General features: G+C 41.3%; 1 protein-coding gene across 7 annotated transcripts in view; it reads right to left on the bottom strand.

Annotated features, from left to right (window-relative positions):
- FHOD3 (formin homology 2 domain containing 3) overlaps positions 1–15,695 on the bottom strand; it is a 1,375,152-nt gene that overhangs the window by 29,075 nt on the left and 1,330,382 nt on the right. For all 7 annotated transcript variants that reach the window (XM_086965361.1, XM_086965359.1, XM_086965360.1 and 4 more), the window contains one exon: positions 11,180–11,375. In XM_086965361.1, the coding sequence (XP_086821487.1) occupies positions 11,180–11,375 (196 nt within the window). The remainder of the gene's footprint in view (positions 1–11,179; positions 11,376–15,695) is intronic.

The raw sequence follows: 15,695 nt of genomic DNA, 5'->3' as shown, positions 1-15,695 counted from the left end.
TACCTATACAGGAGATTGTGTTAAACCGTCCCCTTCTGTACTGGAGACGACTTTGGTCCACCCCGGAGCTTATAAGCTATAGGGAGGACTTAGGGGATCTTCTGTCCAGAAGGGTTGTGGGGAGAATCCCTTGGCTAAGCTACATTAAGCACCTTTGGCAGGCGCTTGGACTGGGGGACATGTGTTCCTCACCTGAGGAGACCTGCGTCTTGATCTCCAAGAAATTGCTGATCTCGGTACTCAAGCCCTACTGAACTGATCTTACATTAACAAACTCCTCTTTGGGTAGATTGACCAACACCTTTTTAGATATTAAGGTCCATCCTTACTTCGAGAAATTCTTGGGTGATATTCAGCCCCCTTTGGCTAACAAACTATACATCCAGTTCAGACATGGTTCATTGCCACTCAGGGCTGTAACATACAAGTGGTCTAAAGTACCACGAGTAGGAAGTTCTTGCCCAGGGTGTGAGGGTAGTAGTGAGACAGATCTGCCTGTTCTGCTCTTCTGTCCCTCTTACTCCAAGGCAAGAGCCAAAGGGATCATTCAACTTTGTAAATCTAGGGGCCTCAGGGATTACAGGGAGGTATTTAGGATCCTTAAATACGATACCTCCCCTCTGACAGTGTTTGCAACCGCTAGATTTCTTCTGTCGATGTGGCATGTAAGATGCGCAAAATTAAAAATTGGAAGCCCACAAATTATTGATTCTCAAGTAAAGTAAATATTGTGCTCTGAGGTACCTCACTAATAAAATGCCTAGGGTTTGTCCAATGCGACTGTTATTTTAAATCATGTAGTCCTCCTTTATGACCGTACTTTTTAAACTTTTAATCTTTTTATTCATTTTTATGTACTTACTATGCTTCTGGACTTCTATGTAACTTTGTTTTAAATTATTCATTTTATCTGTAAATGTGTACATATGACTTTTTATGGTCCTAGCTGATAATAAAAGCATTTGACTGACTGACTGATATCCTGCTAGTGATTAAGAACATCAGAGGCAGTAACAGTTTTTCAATCTTCTTCTGCTTCCCCACAGAAAACTGCTGAATTCACTATAAGTATTATTTGGAGGGTTGGTCCTACTGCCTGATGAGTTGCACCTATCCTTCTGCTCATCCAGTGTGTGATTGCCAGCCCTCCCAATCCTTAATGAATGGCACCCAAGACCCTAACTATAATTTCTACAGCACTAGGATAGACACAAGGCTGATTTCACATCATCAGCAATCACATTGAAGCCTTTACCTTTTTGATTCTGTCATGGAAGGAGTCTAGAGTCAACCATCGCTTCAACTGTCGGGAGCCCAACACTCCTCCAAGGTCATTAAAAAAGGCACAGCATTCGTCTTAGACATTCTAGAAGAGTACATGCCAAAGTAGGCTTCAGCTCATTAAGGCCCTACTGTGATAGACCAAATAGTTCATATCCGGCTGCCTACTCTAACCTACTATACTGTGATACAAGGACTAAAGAGGTGTTTGTTTATAACCCTTGGTTGATAGCATTTCCAGGATGAAGTGTATTGTGTGGTATGTATTGCTTGTAGCAAAGGGAATTGCCAGCATTGCTTTCAGCGTGTTCCTGCAGGTGCCAACCCAGTTCAAATTTCAAGTTATGGGCCTAGAGAGTCTAAGCCTCAAGGTGAGTCACACTCACCCAACAATAGGTGTGAAACCCAGCACAATGTCTCCTAGTAGTCCGTGGTTTTACCTCTACAACATCCTATATCTTCTTCGCAGATCCAGTCGCCCCAAGGAAGGCCATTGCTTGGAACCTTTTGCTCAGTTACCTCAAAACCCTACTGCACTATAAAATGTTAAAGCATTTAGGAACATTCACATTTGATCTAAAACGGGAAAATCCATCTTTTCAGTCATGCGATACACTTTCCCATCTACCTTCCTTTGAATTAGGCAGAGAATCAAGAAGCCTGAGTTTTCAATGTCTTGGATAAAAAATAAAATATAACTATAATTGTGAGAGAATACTTTTATCAACCCATGTTCTATGGACAGTGTTATGTACAATGCTGTGTATCAATGTTTAAGTGGCGCGTAACAAATCCACAGCAAGCAAATGCTTGGACCTCAGTAAGTGTTATGTCTCAAGTGAGGCCTACTATTGAAATGTCAGTAAATTAAAGGTCACAAATGAAAAATTCAGTTGAAAAAAACTAAAAAGATCCCACGGTACACTACATACTTCAAGAGCAATGTTCGTGCACTATTCCACATTTGCTAATGCACTATACCTAAAACATAATATACGTAGTTGTGTTTTTGGAGGAGTGGAGAGTCTACAATAAAGAATCTTGGGACAGAACATTGTCACTTACAGAATTTAATAATCTTCTAATGTACACATTTAGGAACTTTGGCAAGGACTATATTTTATTGAAGATATGACATCCACTATTACCTCACAATTTCACAACCTGCTACTACTAACAGCATCTATACGCAGGTAACACTGTGTAGAAAAATAATTAATGTGATGTAAAAATAAACATCTCAAAATAAAGTCAAATGAGACAGAAATTGGAGGTCAGCACAAGATAGATAGATCTTCGCAGTTTTATTACGAAAAAGCTGTAAAGACTACAAAAAATCAGCCAGTGCAGAGGAAATTCTTCTGGGTCAAAAATTACAGCCCAGATAAGGAGGAAAGGAAGACGATAACTTAAGGTGAACGGACGGAGAAGAAAACAATTGTCACTTCTAGAAAAATAAAGAGGATGACAAGCAGTGGAGTCAGGTAAGAACAGTAAGTGCAAACCAAGAAAAACAAATGAACAGTAAAGGGTAAACCGAAGAATACAGAAGCCTGAGCGGAGATGGAAGAAACCAAATTATAAAAGTAGAAGACAGAGCTCTCAAGTTTCCCAGGTCCATGCATGAGTATTTCACCCAGTTATTACTGCTTTGTAGAGAAAAATGCAAAAGAAACTCGCAAAACATGCTGCGTCACATTTATTTTCCAGTCACTATTAGATGTTATGTTATGCACGAGAATAAACTATGCATACCATCTGATTTCAAAAGCACAAGTTGCAGAGAGTAGTTGACTGTACACACACATATTTTTTGCCGCAGCTGTCTCGTTCAATCCTTACTTTTGAAAAAGGCATCCCTGAGGATTGTGTTTGGCCCCTATTTATCTTCTTCTTTGTTAAATGTTAACTTAGAGAAGTTATTTATTTTTGTACTTATGGAAAGTCTTAGAAAAAACCTAAAAATGATGTGAATTGAGATATTGTTTTTCTGTTGGAGACCAATGTTGTGGAATATTTTTTGACCGGCCAAATCGTACAGAGACTGACTTCATCACCACAACGGTATGTTGATAGCAAAAGCAATGGAAATCATTGGAGACTTCTAGCCCTTGTATAGATAATTACCACTACTGACAACAGTTGGTACAGTAAAGCATGTGTGACATTGGCACTACTCCACAAGGCATATTCTAATGGACTACTCTAAGGGCCTAATGTAGAATTTGACGGACAGGTTACCCCATTATAAACATGACAGATATCCCATGCGCAAACTCTAAATCGGGGCATATTTTATGTCACAGCTTGTGGGTGGCGGCAGTGACTGCCTAGGTGCTTCTGGGATTTGTAGGAAGAAATCAAGAGCAAAAGTGAGGTAGGGAGGTTGGAAGTCGTGTGAGCAGCCGTGGCTCATGCAGGTAAGATCGTGTGGCCGGGTGAGGGGGTGGGGATTTCGACAAACGATGCTGAGGGAAAATTAATTATTTATTTAATTTTCTTTTGTCGTATGTCGAAATTCCCCAAGCAAGAGGAAGGTTTGATGAGATAGGGGTTTGTCGGAGGTTGCAGGATATGAGGAAGGGTCATCTGGGGAGGAGTGGGATTATATTGTGATGTAAAGAAGCATAATCTGGAGTGTTCTCCTTTGTGAGAAATATGATAATTCATTTTGGCCAGTTACATTTTTCCATTGTATCTTGATCATAGATTAACGTCATGATTAGTACCTTTCAAGAACTACAGAGTTGAATGATTGATAAATTATAGCACAAACCCTTCTCTACCACCTTTTTCTGATTGCTGGGACCCTGTTAGTAATGCCTCAAACGAAGAAAGACAATACCCAACTGTTCACCCTAGAACACCTTGCACAATGTACATGTGCATGCAACTGAAAAGCATCAAGCACTCAAATGTAAATAGATACTTTATTTGATTTTTAAAAAAATCATAAAAGGGTGGAATTACCACCATGCAAGCGACATTTACATCATAAAAACAACGCAAAATCAACTTTAAATCAAGTTGAAAACTGATATCGTAAAATGTGCAAAATTAGCAGGGAAAGGTCTAAAAGGAATAAAAGGAATAGTGTGAGTTCGATCTGGATGCACGTTATTTTTGACTCATAATAAGAAGGAGAAAAGTAAAAGGTATGGGAGAATAATGGAAGTTCAAACAGGGTACACGTTGTTTTTAACTCGTGATACAAAAAAGACGACCGTTTAGGGAGGAGGGGGGGAGAGAGGAAGAGTCCGTGGCCGGCCGGAGCCTGGGCTATTGTCCAGAGACCTCTTTGGTTGCTGCTCTCTTTTCCAGCTCTATGGCGGCAAGATTCAAAAGTGTTATGGTTTTACATGAGAGTTCTATCCAAGATCCACTTAGGCATCTTATCACCGCCGCCCTGCAAGTTCTCACCTGGGCTTCTCTTAGGAGTGGTAGAAGGAGCGTTTTTCTAAGGTTCTGAAGTGCCGGGCATATGCATATAAGGTGCAGTAAAGACTCTGCACCGTTGCCGCAGAGGCGACAGTCGGGAGTTGCCCACAACCGTAGCCATTTGGGAGTGAGATCTTTAGACAAGAAACAGCCCAGCCTTAGAAGGCTCAGTTTCCTTTTGTAGTAATCCCTGAAGCAGTCTTTCAAATATTCCTGAGGTTTTAAATAGGTGTATGACGGCAAAACGATCCAGGCATGGCTTTTGCCAGCCACTGCTGCTTTGTCCATGAGTAATGATGCTTGTTTGACTGTTTTCTTCGTTATCAGCTTGAAAGCAGAATAAGTCATGGGCAAAAGCCAGGATTCTTCCAGTTTTAATGCTTCAAGTGCTTGCCTCAAGGTCTTGTATGTTGAGTCTGGTAGCCCGGCCTGTTTTTCAACTTCTAACCAGCAAAGGTGGGCCAGGGATTCATCAGCTGCGTCCCTCATACGCCAATAATATTTGGCGAGTGCTCCTTGTCTTGCCGGGAGCTGGTTAGTGAGACCAAATTCCAAACAAATTTGAGCTTGAGAGATATGACGCGGGATTGAGAAGAGATTTTTGAACAGCCTGGATTGGGCGAGATTTAGCACTGCGGAGTCCCGGGATGCCAGTAATTCAGAGCCGTAAGTTAGTGATGGCAGAAATTTAGCGGCTTCAATCTTAAGAATGTGGCCGGTGAAATGTCCGCTTAGTTGCTTTTGAACAGTTTTAAAAGCAAATTGAAGCTGTTTTGCTTTGGATTTCCCCTGTGCCAGGTGCTGTTTGAACTTTAATTGGTAGTCCAGTAAGATTACCAGGTATTTATATTGGTCTACCTGGGTTAGTGAGGTTGAAGGCATCTTCCAGACGAATTTTTGTTTTTTCTTTCGAGAGCCGCAGAAGCATAGGATGTTTATTTTTTTTAGATTTATAGTCTGTTGTGCATTCGAGAGGTACTGCAACAGTTTGGAGATCAAGCGTAGTAGACCGATGGTGGTTTTTGAGAGGAGCACAATGTCATCTGCGTATTGTAGACTTATTATAGGTGAGTGGGCCAATTTTGGTGGATCTCCCTGAATGGTGCGTAGGTCACTTTCTAGGTCCGTGGTGTAGATGTTGAAGAGGCTGGGGGCCAGTACGCAGCCTTGCTTTAAGCCGTCAGTTGTATGGAATTTCCTTGTCAGTCGTCGACCGTCTCCTTTTTTCACTTGGACCCAGGTGTCTGAATAAAACTCGATAATTGCTCCCAATAACTTTGGCGGCACACCCCAAGCTTTCATTTTGGCCCAAAGATTGGATCTGGGCACTTTGTCAAAGGCCACTTTTAGGTCCAGGAAACAAGTATACAGCGGGTGGAGTTGTAGATTGCTTTGTTAACAAGGAGGGTTAAAGCAGATAAGTTGGTCAGGGTGCCCAGTCCTGGCGGAAAGCGTCAAGCATGCAATGATCCCTTTCTTGGATTTTGGACCAGTGTGCTTGCAGGGAGTAGAGAAAAGGCAAGGAAAAAGACAGGCATATAGAAACACTTTAAGAAAAGCATATATCAATGATCACCGCTTGTGAAAAAGTTCTCTTAGGTTTTTTTCTTCTTTTTGGGGGTGACAAGCTTCATATTCTTAAGCTATGGTGAGCAGACATTAGCTGGTAGCCATGTACACTGTTCTATTGAACCTCGATGGGACCATAAACAAGTGAGAAAAGTGTGGTCACATTCTCTGGCCAGGAAGCCAACTTATGTCATAAACTCTCTACCTTTCCCCACTTTTGCCTCTCTCTTAATATTGTAATACTTATTAAAGACGAAATCAATCATGTTCAGTCTAGTCACTCATATTCAGAATCACCATGTAGACATCGTAAAAGTGAAATGTTTGTATTTTCTCTAAAAAACCATTGATTAAGATTTCTTCTTAAGCTCATGAAACTGTAATTTGTATAAAAGCCTCCTAGAAATTGTTTGCCTTATTTGCATTAGATTCAGGTCTAATATCCAATAAAAATAAACTGAAATGAAAAAAAGGCAAGTGTTCGACGAGCTAAAGACGCAGAACGCTGCTCTAATTCGGAGTACATTACATTAACTAGAGCAGTGTAAACTTGTCTAATTAATATGTCTTTTGATCTGATCCTAGCAAACACATCTAGCTCCTTTTATGGTGAAGGAGAAAGTAGGCTAGTTTCTGGCAAAAAGTTTATCAAAAAAATACTGCTTCCCAGTTTACTTCATCCACAGGGCCCTCATCCAATTTTCAGCATTCCATGGGCAGCCCTTAGATGCTATAAGGTTTATCCAGGTCTTTCTAAAAGATCTCTTTCCTTTACATTTATTTTCGTGTATGTTTATTTTCTATACTTGGTATCACAGGCCTACAACAAGTTTTCAGCGCATACTATTCCCTTGTGCTATTTAGTATTAGAAATGATTCCTAGATTTCAGAAGAAAATGTAGGGTTGGACAGTCGTTGCAGTAAAATGCCGATTCTGCACCAAATAGTGAACACCTCATTGAGTTTGAGTCCTCTTGAAAATAAAGGAGCTATCAGGCACCCTTCTGTTTATCTTACAAATGTCATTGCTAGTGCCAGACAAGAGGGCATTCAGCCCTCAAACCACATGGGGGAGCCAGATGGGGCACTTGAAATAGACGGGCGCGGTTTAGCGAACATCCACACTGAGGCAGATCCTGGTACGAACATAAGTCTAACAGTAAAGATCCAGGCCCCTATCAGTTCCCCCCAGTTACTCTGAGTATTGTACTGCACTCTAGCCCCGAACTCAATTGCCAGCTCAATATAGTATCCTGGAACGGGCATGGTTACATTTTTATAATTTGATAATATAGGCTAGGATCGCATTGGGAGGCTCAATCATCCCCCTTTGTCACCGGCAGCACAGTTATTTTGGGAAACCGCATTGAGTGCTCCCCGGGGAAATCTGTTGAGTTTTATAACATACTAGCAGCCCGCCCCGACGTTGTCTGGGTATGAATTGCTGCCGGCCAGTAGTATATTGCTTTGTAGGATTTCGTTTTGATAGCATTTCTTATCTGTGACAGGCCTGTGAAACGCTCCGATTCACAGTGCACTGCTGATGCACTTAAGAGTGCGCGTTCAGTAGTGTGTGAAATCGAGTTTCCCTACTTTATTTTTCCTTGCAATATTATATAGCGCGAACTCGACAACATGGCATGAGCACAATTTACATTACAGAAGAACACATTCATTTGTGGTAGGCATGGGGAGACAAAGCGATTTGCCTGGAATCACAGGATGTTAAGCTGATGCCGAGATTCGAACGTAGCTCCGCAGCTCTAAAGTTCGCAATCCTAGAACTTGTGGTAGGAGGTGTGTATAAAAGTGTATGTCAGTGTTGGCCATCAATGAGAGGGACCTGTGCATTTTTCAAATGGGTGGTGAAAAAATATGAGTATGTTGCTGGAGATGTGGGCCGCCGTGCCACCAATGTACTTACCGGGGGAGGGTAAACACCCATTATTCCGCAACTTTCTTTCCGCATACCATCACTCCGCATACTTTCATTACGAAAGTACCAGGGCTCCGCAATGCCATTATAACGCATGGCATTACATTTTATATGCTTTTACCACGCATACATTTACAACGAAATTCGTTATAAATGCATGAATGGTAAAAGCATGCTTTTTTTAATGTTTGGATAAGGTAAGTATGGGTATAGGGGTATATGTTTTGGGATACTGAGGTATATCTTTTGGGGTGTTTGGGTATTTTAAGGGTTCAGATATAGTTTTGGGTTATGGGGTACAGGGGTAGTTTTAGGGTTTATGGATAGGTATGGGTTTTGGGGTACAAGGTATTTTTAGGGTTCAGGGCTGGGTTTGGGTTTTGGGGTATAGGGGTATTTTTAGGGTTCAGGGGTAGGTTTGGGTTTTGGGGTACAGGGGTATTTTAAGGGTTCAGGGCTAGGTTTGGGTTTTGGGGTACAGGGGTATTTTTAGGGTTCAGGGCTAGTATTGGGTGTTGGGGTACAGGGGTATTTTAGGGTTCAGGGGTAGGTTTGGTTTTGGGGTACAGGGGTATTTTTAGGGTTCAGGGCTAGGTTTGGTTTTTGGGGTTCAGGGGTGTCTTTAGGGTTCAGGGGTAGGTTTGGGTTTTGGGGTACAGGGGTATTTTAAGGGTTCAGGGCTAGGTTTGGGCTTGGGGTACAGGGTGTATTTTAGGGTTCAAGGGTAGGTTTGGGTTTTGGGGTACAGTGGTATTTTTAGGGTTCGGGGCAAGGTTTGGGTTTTGGGGTACAGGGGTATTTTTAGGGTTCAGGGGTAGGTTTAGGTTTTGAGGTACATGGGTATTTATAGGGTTCAGGGCTAGGTTTGGGTTTTGGGGTACAGGGGTATTTTTAGGGTTTAGGGATAGGTTTGGGTTTTGGGGTACAGGGTATATTTATAGGTTAAGATGGGTTAGTGTTTAAGGGTGTTGGGGTATTTTAAGGAGTAAGGGTGGGTTATGATTATGGGGTGCAGGGGTATTTAAAGGGAGCAGGGTGGGATTAGCATACGATATGAGACATGGCATGAAGGGCGGAACGTACCACACGCCCCCAGCGTTTGTCACGCCCCCCAGCACACGCCCACAGCACAACGCAGACACGACCACAAGGGACTACTTTGCTGGCACGGTTCTTTTACCTTTTAAATGTATATGGTGGGCGTCTGCATAGCCTATGTCCTTCTGCTGCAACTGCCCTTTCAAACGCTGCATTGGGTGTTGTGATTGGTGCTGTGGTTCCTGAGATTACTCGCCTCAAAGGTTCGGGCTCTCTCTTTATTATATTAGTATAGATATGTAAGGGGGAACAAAAGGGGGCAGACATTCCACTACACTCACACAACTGGAGAGGGTACTGGATAAGACCTCTGGTCAATCTACATTAATAATAGCTGGTGACTTTAACCCCACATTTGAACCTTTAGATAAAGATTACATAGTGAGTACAAGTGAAAACGATCTGAAGTGGGCTGTTCCTCCCCTAGATCTTCCCCCACTTAAGAAATGGAAGTAGTCGGTGCTTCAGGTAAACCCCCTAAACCTTGAGTATGGACTAAGGGCTGTGAATGGAAGAACGCCATCAGATAGTCAGGGTGCGAGCACTTTCAACAGAAATAGCAGCCCATCTTGCATAGACTACATCCTTTTAGACCTGAGGCTCTGGAGAAGTGGGGTCGATATGAATGTGAGGTTCACAACTTATAGTGATCATAATCCACTCTGCCTAAGCCTGAAGCCTTTTCTGGGCGGCCAATTAACTGGAAACCATTTCTCAGGTATTACCACAGACATTTTTCCATCTAATGATCGCCGCAGGCTGAAATGGCTGAAGGTAGCCTTACATGAAAATAAGATCAAGGGCACACAGCAGAATCTGATGGCTGGCACGTCTGAATTGCAACATCTTGTCCTAAGCACAGAGGAAAAGGCAAAGGTTGATTTGGCCCACTCCCGTCTTTTTGATAGAATAAGTGCTTACTTCACTGCAACCGGAAGCATTCCAAGGGCCAGCAAATCAAAAAGGGGGCCAGTTTCCTGGTACACAAGGGACCGTAGAATTGAACGTCAAAACTTAGCCCGGGCCATTAAATCTAAAGACATGGATCACATTTGAGCCTCTAGGAGGAAGTATGAAGCAACTGTACATTATGCAAACAGGGAGTGAGACGAGTCCCGCTAGCAACTACTTAAGGAAGCTGGGCTGATAAAGATTTAAGATCATTCTGGTCCCTATTCACATGGGCAAAAAGTTTGCCCTCAACCTCCCCCCAATTATATTGCAGCCCAAGCCTGGTATGACCACTTCAAAAAGCTTTACTCTGATTATATCACATCTGAAAAATGTTAGTACCCGTAATGCATCAATAGGTAAGAAAAACAATATAATGAATTGCTAAAAAAAAACATGCTTTTCACGGAGGAGACAAGTTTTCCATTCTTATTATTGCAGTGTTCATCCGTGTTTTTACTTCTGCCACGCCATCAATCAAAATCACTTTCAATTAACTTTATTTTTAACCTTTAAAATGCTTTTTTAATAGGCTGCCCTCTATTTTCCGATCAGACAAGAGAGGATGCAGGGTATTCGTTTTAATGGAGCAATTGGCAGCACTTCCTCTCCTTCTTTATTGATACTTACCATGGCAAGGGTTCAAGACTGTTCACAAAGTGGAAGGTACCCCAAGAACAGAAAATGCATACAGAAATCTTAAAATTAAGGCAGATGTTATGATTCTTTGATTAAATACAGAATAACAGTTTTTTTGTGAAAACTGGATGCCGCCTAAGAGAAGACAAAATACAATACTCAATTATTGAAATAAACCTCATTTCATTCAAAATTGTCTTGAAACTGCAGCATCTAAGCAATTGGTGTGTATACATGTAAGCATAGAGCAGTAAACGTTCCCCTTACCTCTGCTAGCTCTGCTTCGTGAGCGAACGCCTAGCACTGTCGGGCTTTCCCCGCTTGAGGATGTCGTCTTCAGGACTGCTTTCATGTTCTCATGCTCAGCAGCATCTTCAGCGTACTGCAGGCCCTGCTGTGGTAGCTGAGGTTGAGTGTCATTTGGGGGCTGAGGACTAGTGGAGCTGCTTGAGAACTTTCCACTCTGAAAAAATATACTTTTTTAATTTTTCACATTATACTTTATGAGCATGTGTTTCCTTTCTTAGATCCAATAGGAATCAATGAAAGGTGTGCTTATATGCCATCTGTATATATCAAGGACAATCATTTCTCAGCACGAAGGCAGAACATGCAAGGGCAAATGATATTAGTACAATGAGATAATGCCAAACACTGTTTTCAAGGCAAACTGACATTGAACCAACAGAGGAAAATCGCCTTTCAAAAAGTGCATACTAAGTTCATAATTCAGCATCTCTTAGTAGCATTCACAAATTCATTGAATCTAAAAACACATCCAAAAATTGATAGAGATATGGGAGGACTTCAGAGGATCTATTTCAACCACAATTAATCGCAATTAAGGAATACTTTCCCATTTGTTTCTATGGGCCAGGAGGCCCATAGGAATGAATGGGAAATAATTCTCAATTTGCGATTCGCAATTTGCTAATCGCAAATTGAAAATAATTTCAAGGGTGCAGGGGTGTCCAAAGGACACCCTGTTGCACCCCTGAAATATGCATGGGTGCACATGTGGCGCACATACATGTCCTAAGGGCATGTATGTGCGTCACATGGCACTTTGAAAAAAGCAAAAATAGGAATTTTTAAAGGAATTCGCAACTTACCACCAACTAGAAGTTGGTGGTAATTTGCGATTCCTTAAGGCCAATTTGCGATTTTTTTGGGCTTCTTACATTGCATTTAAGGAATCGCAAAATTTGCGATTCCTTAAATGCAATCGCAAAATAAGGAATCGCAAATTTTGCGATTCCTTATTTTAAAAGCAGATTTCCTTGATCCATACCATTTGTCCAAATTGCATTCGCAAACGCCGAAATTCGAAGTTGCGAATTGAGAAGTCAATTTTGCTTGATACATATGGCCCCTAGTTATAGGGATAGGTGGTAGATACTCATAGATATTGAAAATGGAAATTCTCATGGAAATATGTGACCCTTTCAAATTTCCAAGGAGCACTTCAGGATTTTTATGAGAACTCGTAAAAAGCTGTAAATTTACTGCAAATATAGATATGTGCCTGCAGGAGTACATTTCTGTTTTTTAATTTTTTTTCTCTTAAGTTTTGCGATTGTTCTCTATATTGGGTAGTCACGTGGAACAGGAAAAAGTTTTTCTGATGTGCCACAAAGGTATTCAATCTTTTATTTCCAGGGAATTAGGATTCTGAATTTTATAAGCATGCAGTTAAAGGGGCTTGGCAGGTCCTTTCTCTGTGTGTTCACAAATACATTTATTTTCTTTAGCACAGTCATGAAGTTCTCTAATTTTACTCTGGCAAACAGTTAACGATTTTCAGTTTGGAAATGTATTTTAAAACAGTCTGAGCAGTCGCGGCCGGCATTAATCACGGGGGGTCATGATGGGAGAGGTGTGAGGGTAAATGTAATATTTAATTCTTTTTTAAAACGTACCTGACCCTCTTTTTCACAGCTCTGGCTCCGGCTCCTGCTTTCCACTCCTACCTACGACAGGAACAGGAAGCAGGCAGCCTCTCTCCCTTCCCCTAAGCCAATCACAATGCTGCAATGGAAGCGTTGTGAATGGTGGGGATGCCACCCAGCCAGGCGCCTATGGAGTGGCCATTTTTTCCATGTAGGCTGCTTTGCAGCCTGCATGGAGAAAGGGCAGAGTGCGCATTACAGGTGGGCGTCCGCAAAGGGCCGACCAAACCAGTAATGCTCACTCAGGAGTGGGCACAGCACTCCTCCCCTGCCCAGCCCTGCTCGTAGAGAGCCCCGCCCACAAGCGCAAAACAAAACACCTCTGCTTTCTCGCAGGGCAAGAAGCAGAAACATAAAATGGCAGTTTTACTATTTTATGTTTCTACTTCTTGCACTGCAAGAAAGCAGTGGTGCAACACTCCTCCGCCCTAGTGGAGGAGCAGCCCCTAGGCCCGAGCACATTTTCAGGCCAGTAGATTAATGTGTCTGTACATTCATACTGAAGAGGGAAGCTGTGGAAGCAGTGTTAACCGAACACAGTTCAAGACTACAGTGTATGCTAGAAGATTTAATGGATTGGTGCAGGCTTCTCCAACGAGTAGCTCATAACCGACTGGTTGCTCTCCAGCTATTCATAAGTAGCTCTCCTGTTAACACCCCAGCCTACTAAATCATACGCTTTTGCCTGGTTGAATTAATATAAGTATACCAAATTTAAAAAGCATGCATTGGAGAAGAAAATCTGTGTATTTTCAAAGTAATAAGTGGATATTTTGGAGCTAAATGGTTGAATTTAAAACATGTATTTAAAGCTATTTCATTGAAAAATCATGTGACGTTAAAGTGACCTACTACTAATATAATTACCTTGTTGCCTGCGGCATTGCAACCATGGCTAGTATGAATTACCTATGTAGAGGCATTCCACGTTGAAAAGGTATTTTCGGAATTACTACTGGCACCCGTGCCTAATGAACTGAGGTGATCACTGCTGGCAATCTTGTATATAGTAGCAAGTTATGTAGTCTTATCTCATGTGGTCACTCTTACAAAACAAATATTAGTAGCTCAGGATGACTTTCATTGTCCTTAAGTAGTTCTTATTACAGAAAAGGTTAGGGACCCCCTGGATTTGTGCCTGCACACTGCTGTGGAGTCGATGTGGGGCCTACTGCTGTTAGCGAGGGCACAATCAGCTGAGAAGCGTTAGGCAAAAAGCAGGTATGGACAGAACATGAAGTGAAATATATCTCCTGCATTACCTCTGTGAATCGAGCTAAGGCAGACAGGCTGCGTTAAGGGCCCGGTATGTCATTCTCATTCGCAAACCAAGGACGGCCAATGTGTACACCGGGCAATGTGCACACCGACTGCTTTGAGAATGAGAATGCAATTTGTGATGTAACCTTTGTAGTAATGGTTCACATTGCATTCCGTCTATTTTCAAGGGGTTACAAAACAACTTGACTAAAGAAAATTAATTAGTCAGGTCTCAATTTGAGACCCTCGGTAAATGGCTGCAGTGCAGGGGAGGTGATATGTAAAAGGAAAATGGCACGGAGGAATCAATATCTCTTTTTATTTTTCTTTATTTTATTTTTTTATTTGTTCATGGGGAACATTTATTTACCATATCAGCCATCCAAAGTCCTGTAGACAATACATCATAAGCTTAATTCAACAATCCCATGCACCATGGAAACTGTCTTCAAAATTGTTAATCATAATAAAAGTTCTTAACACGAAGTAAAAAACATACAAATAAACATGTATATAAACATATACAACACAAACATTTGTAGCCTCATACCTGAATGTAACAACTCTAAGCTGCCAATACCCATATATTTCTATAGTGATTGGTGTTCACAGACTCAATCTGGGTGATACACTATGAGGTAGTCTTCTAGGCACATAATATAATGCCTCTCCAACCATCTATCAAATGTGCTTAGTAAATAGAAACACAGTTCTTATATTTTGGCAGACTCCTCTCGCCAAAACTGTCGATGTGGCTGCGTTTCGGCCCCCAATTTCTTCTGGGCCTCCTCAGGACAAGGGTAAGGGTATCAATAAAGTAAAGGAGGCCCCCTTAACTGTCAACTTTGGGACAGGGGAGATAGCGTAGGAAACTGGAGAACGTCCCACAGGTTTACCGCAAAATGGGTAGGAAATGGAGTAGTAATCTGTAATGCGTTTTGCAATACTTAGCAATACCAGTAATATACTTCTATTGGTTACCAAGACATAGAATACAAATTATACACTCAAACTTATACTCATTATACCACCAGCAACTATAAATGTAATTGCAATAAAGCACACAAAGCATCAAATGTAAAAAACAAATCAGAGAATAATGTTTTAGAAAAATATATATATATTTATCAATTTATTCAAAGGGGCACATTATCAACACAATTATAACAAATCATTAAAAAACATACACATAGCATGTTATAACATTTAAAAAAAAATTTTTTTTAAAAAACAACACATAAGCATCAGGTTAAAAAGTTCAAAGGAACAGCGGTCGACGCGGCGTTTCGGTTACAGTGAAATAGACAACCTTCTTCAGGACCAAGTTCTAGAAGGAAACATATAATTACTAATCTTATCAAACCCAAATTTTTACAGATTCATTTTCTAAAACAACATATTTTCTTAAGCTATAACATTTGACAAAAGGTGCTGTTGTTATACTTAAAAATTGGTGGAAGAGGTGGTTTAATACGGTATTGCTAAAGTGCATAGCACATTTATACTGCTACCATTTCGTGGGTCACTATGTTAATTATCATAGTGATAAAGGAAATCACTTATGTGGGTAGATG

This window comes from Lissotriton vulgaris, chromosome 4_1 (assembly GCF_964263255.1).
Source record: "Lissotriton vulgaris chromosome 4_1, aLisVul1.2, whole genome shotgun sequence".
Lineage (NCBI taxonomy): Eukaryota > Metazoa > Chordata > Amphibia > Caudata > Salamandridae > Lissotriton > Lissotriton vulgaris.
This window is presented reverse-complemented; position numbering and strand designations above follow the sequence as displayed.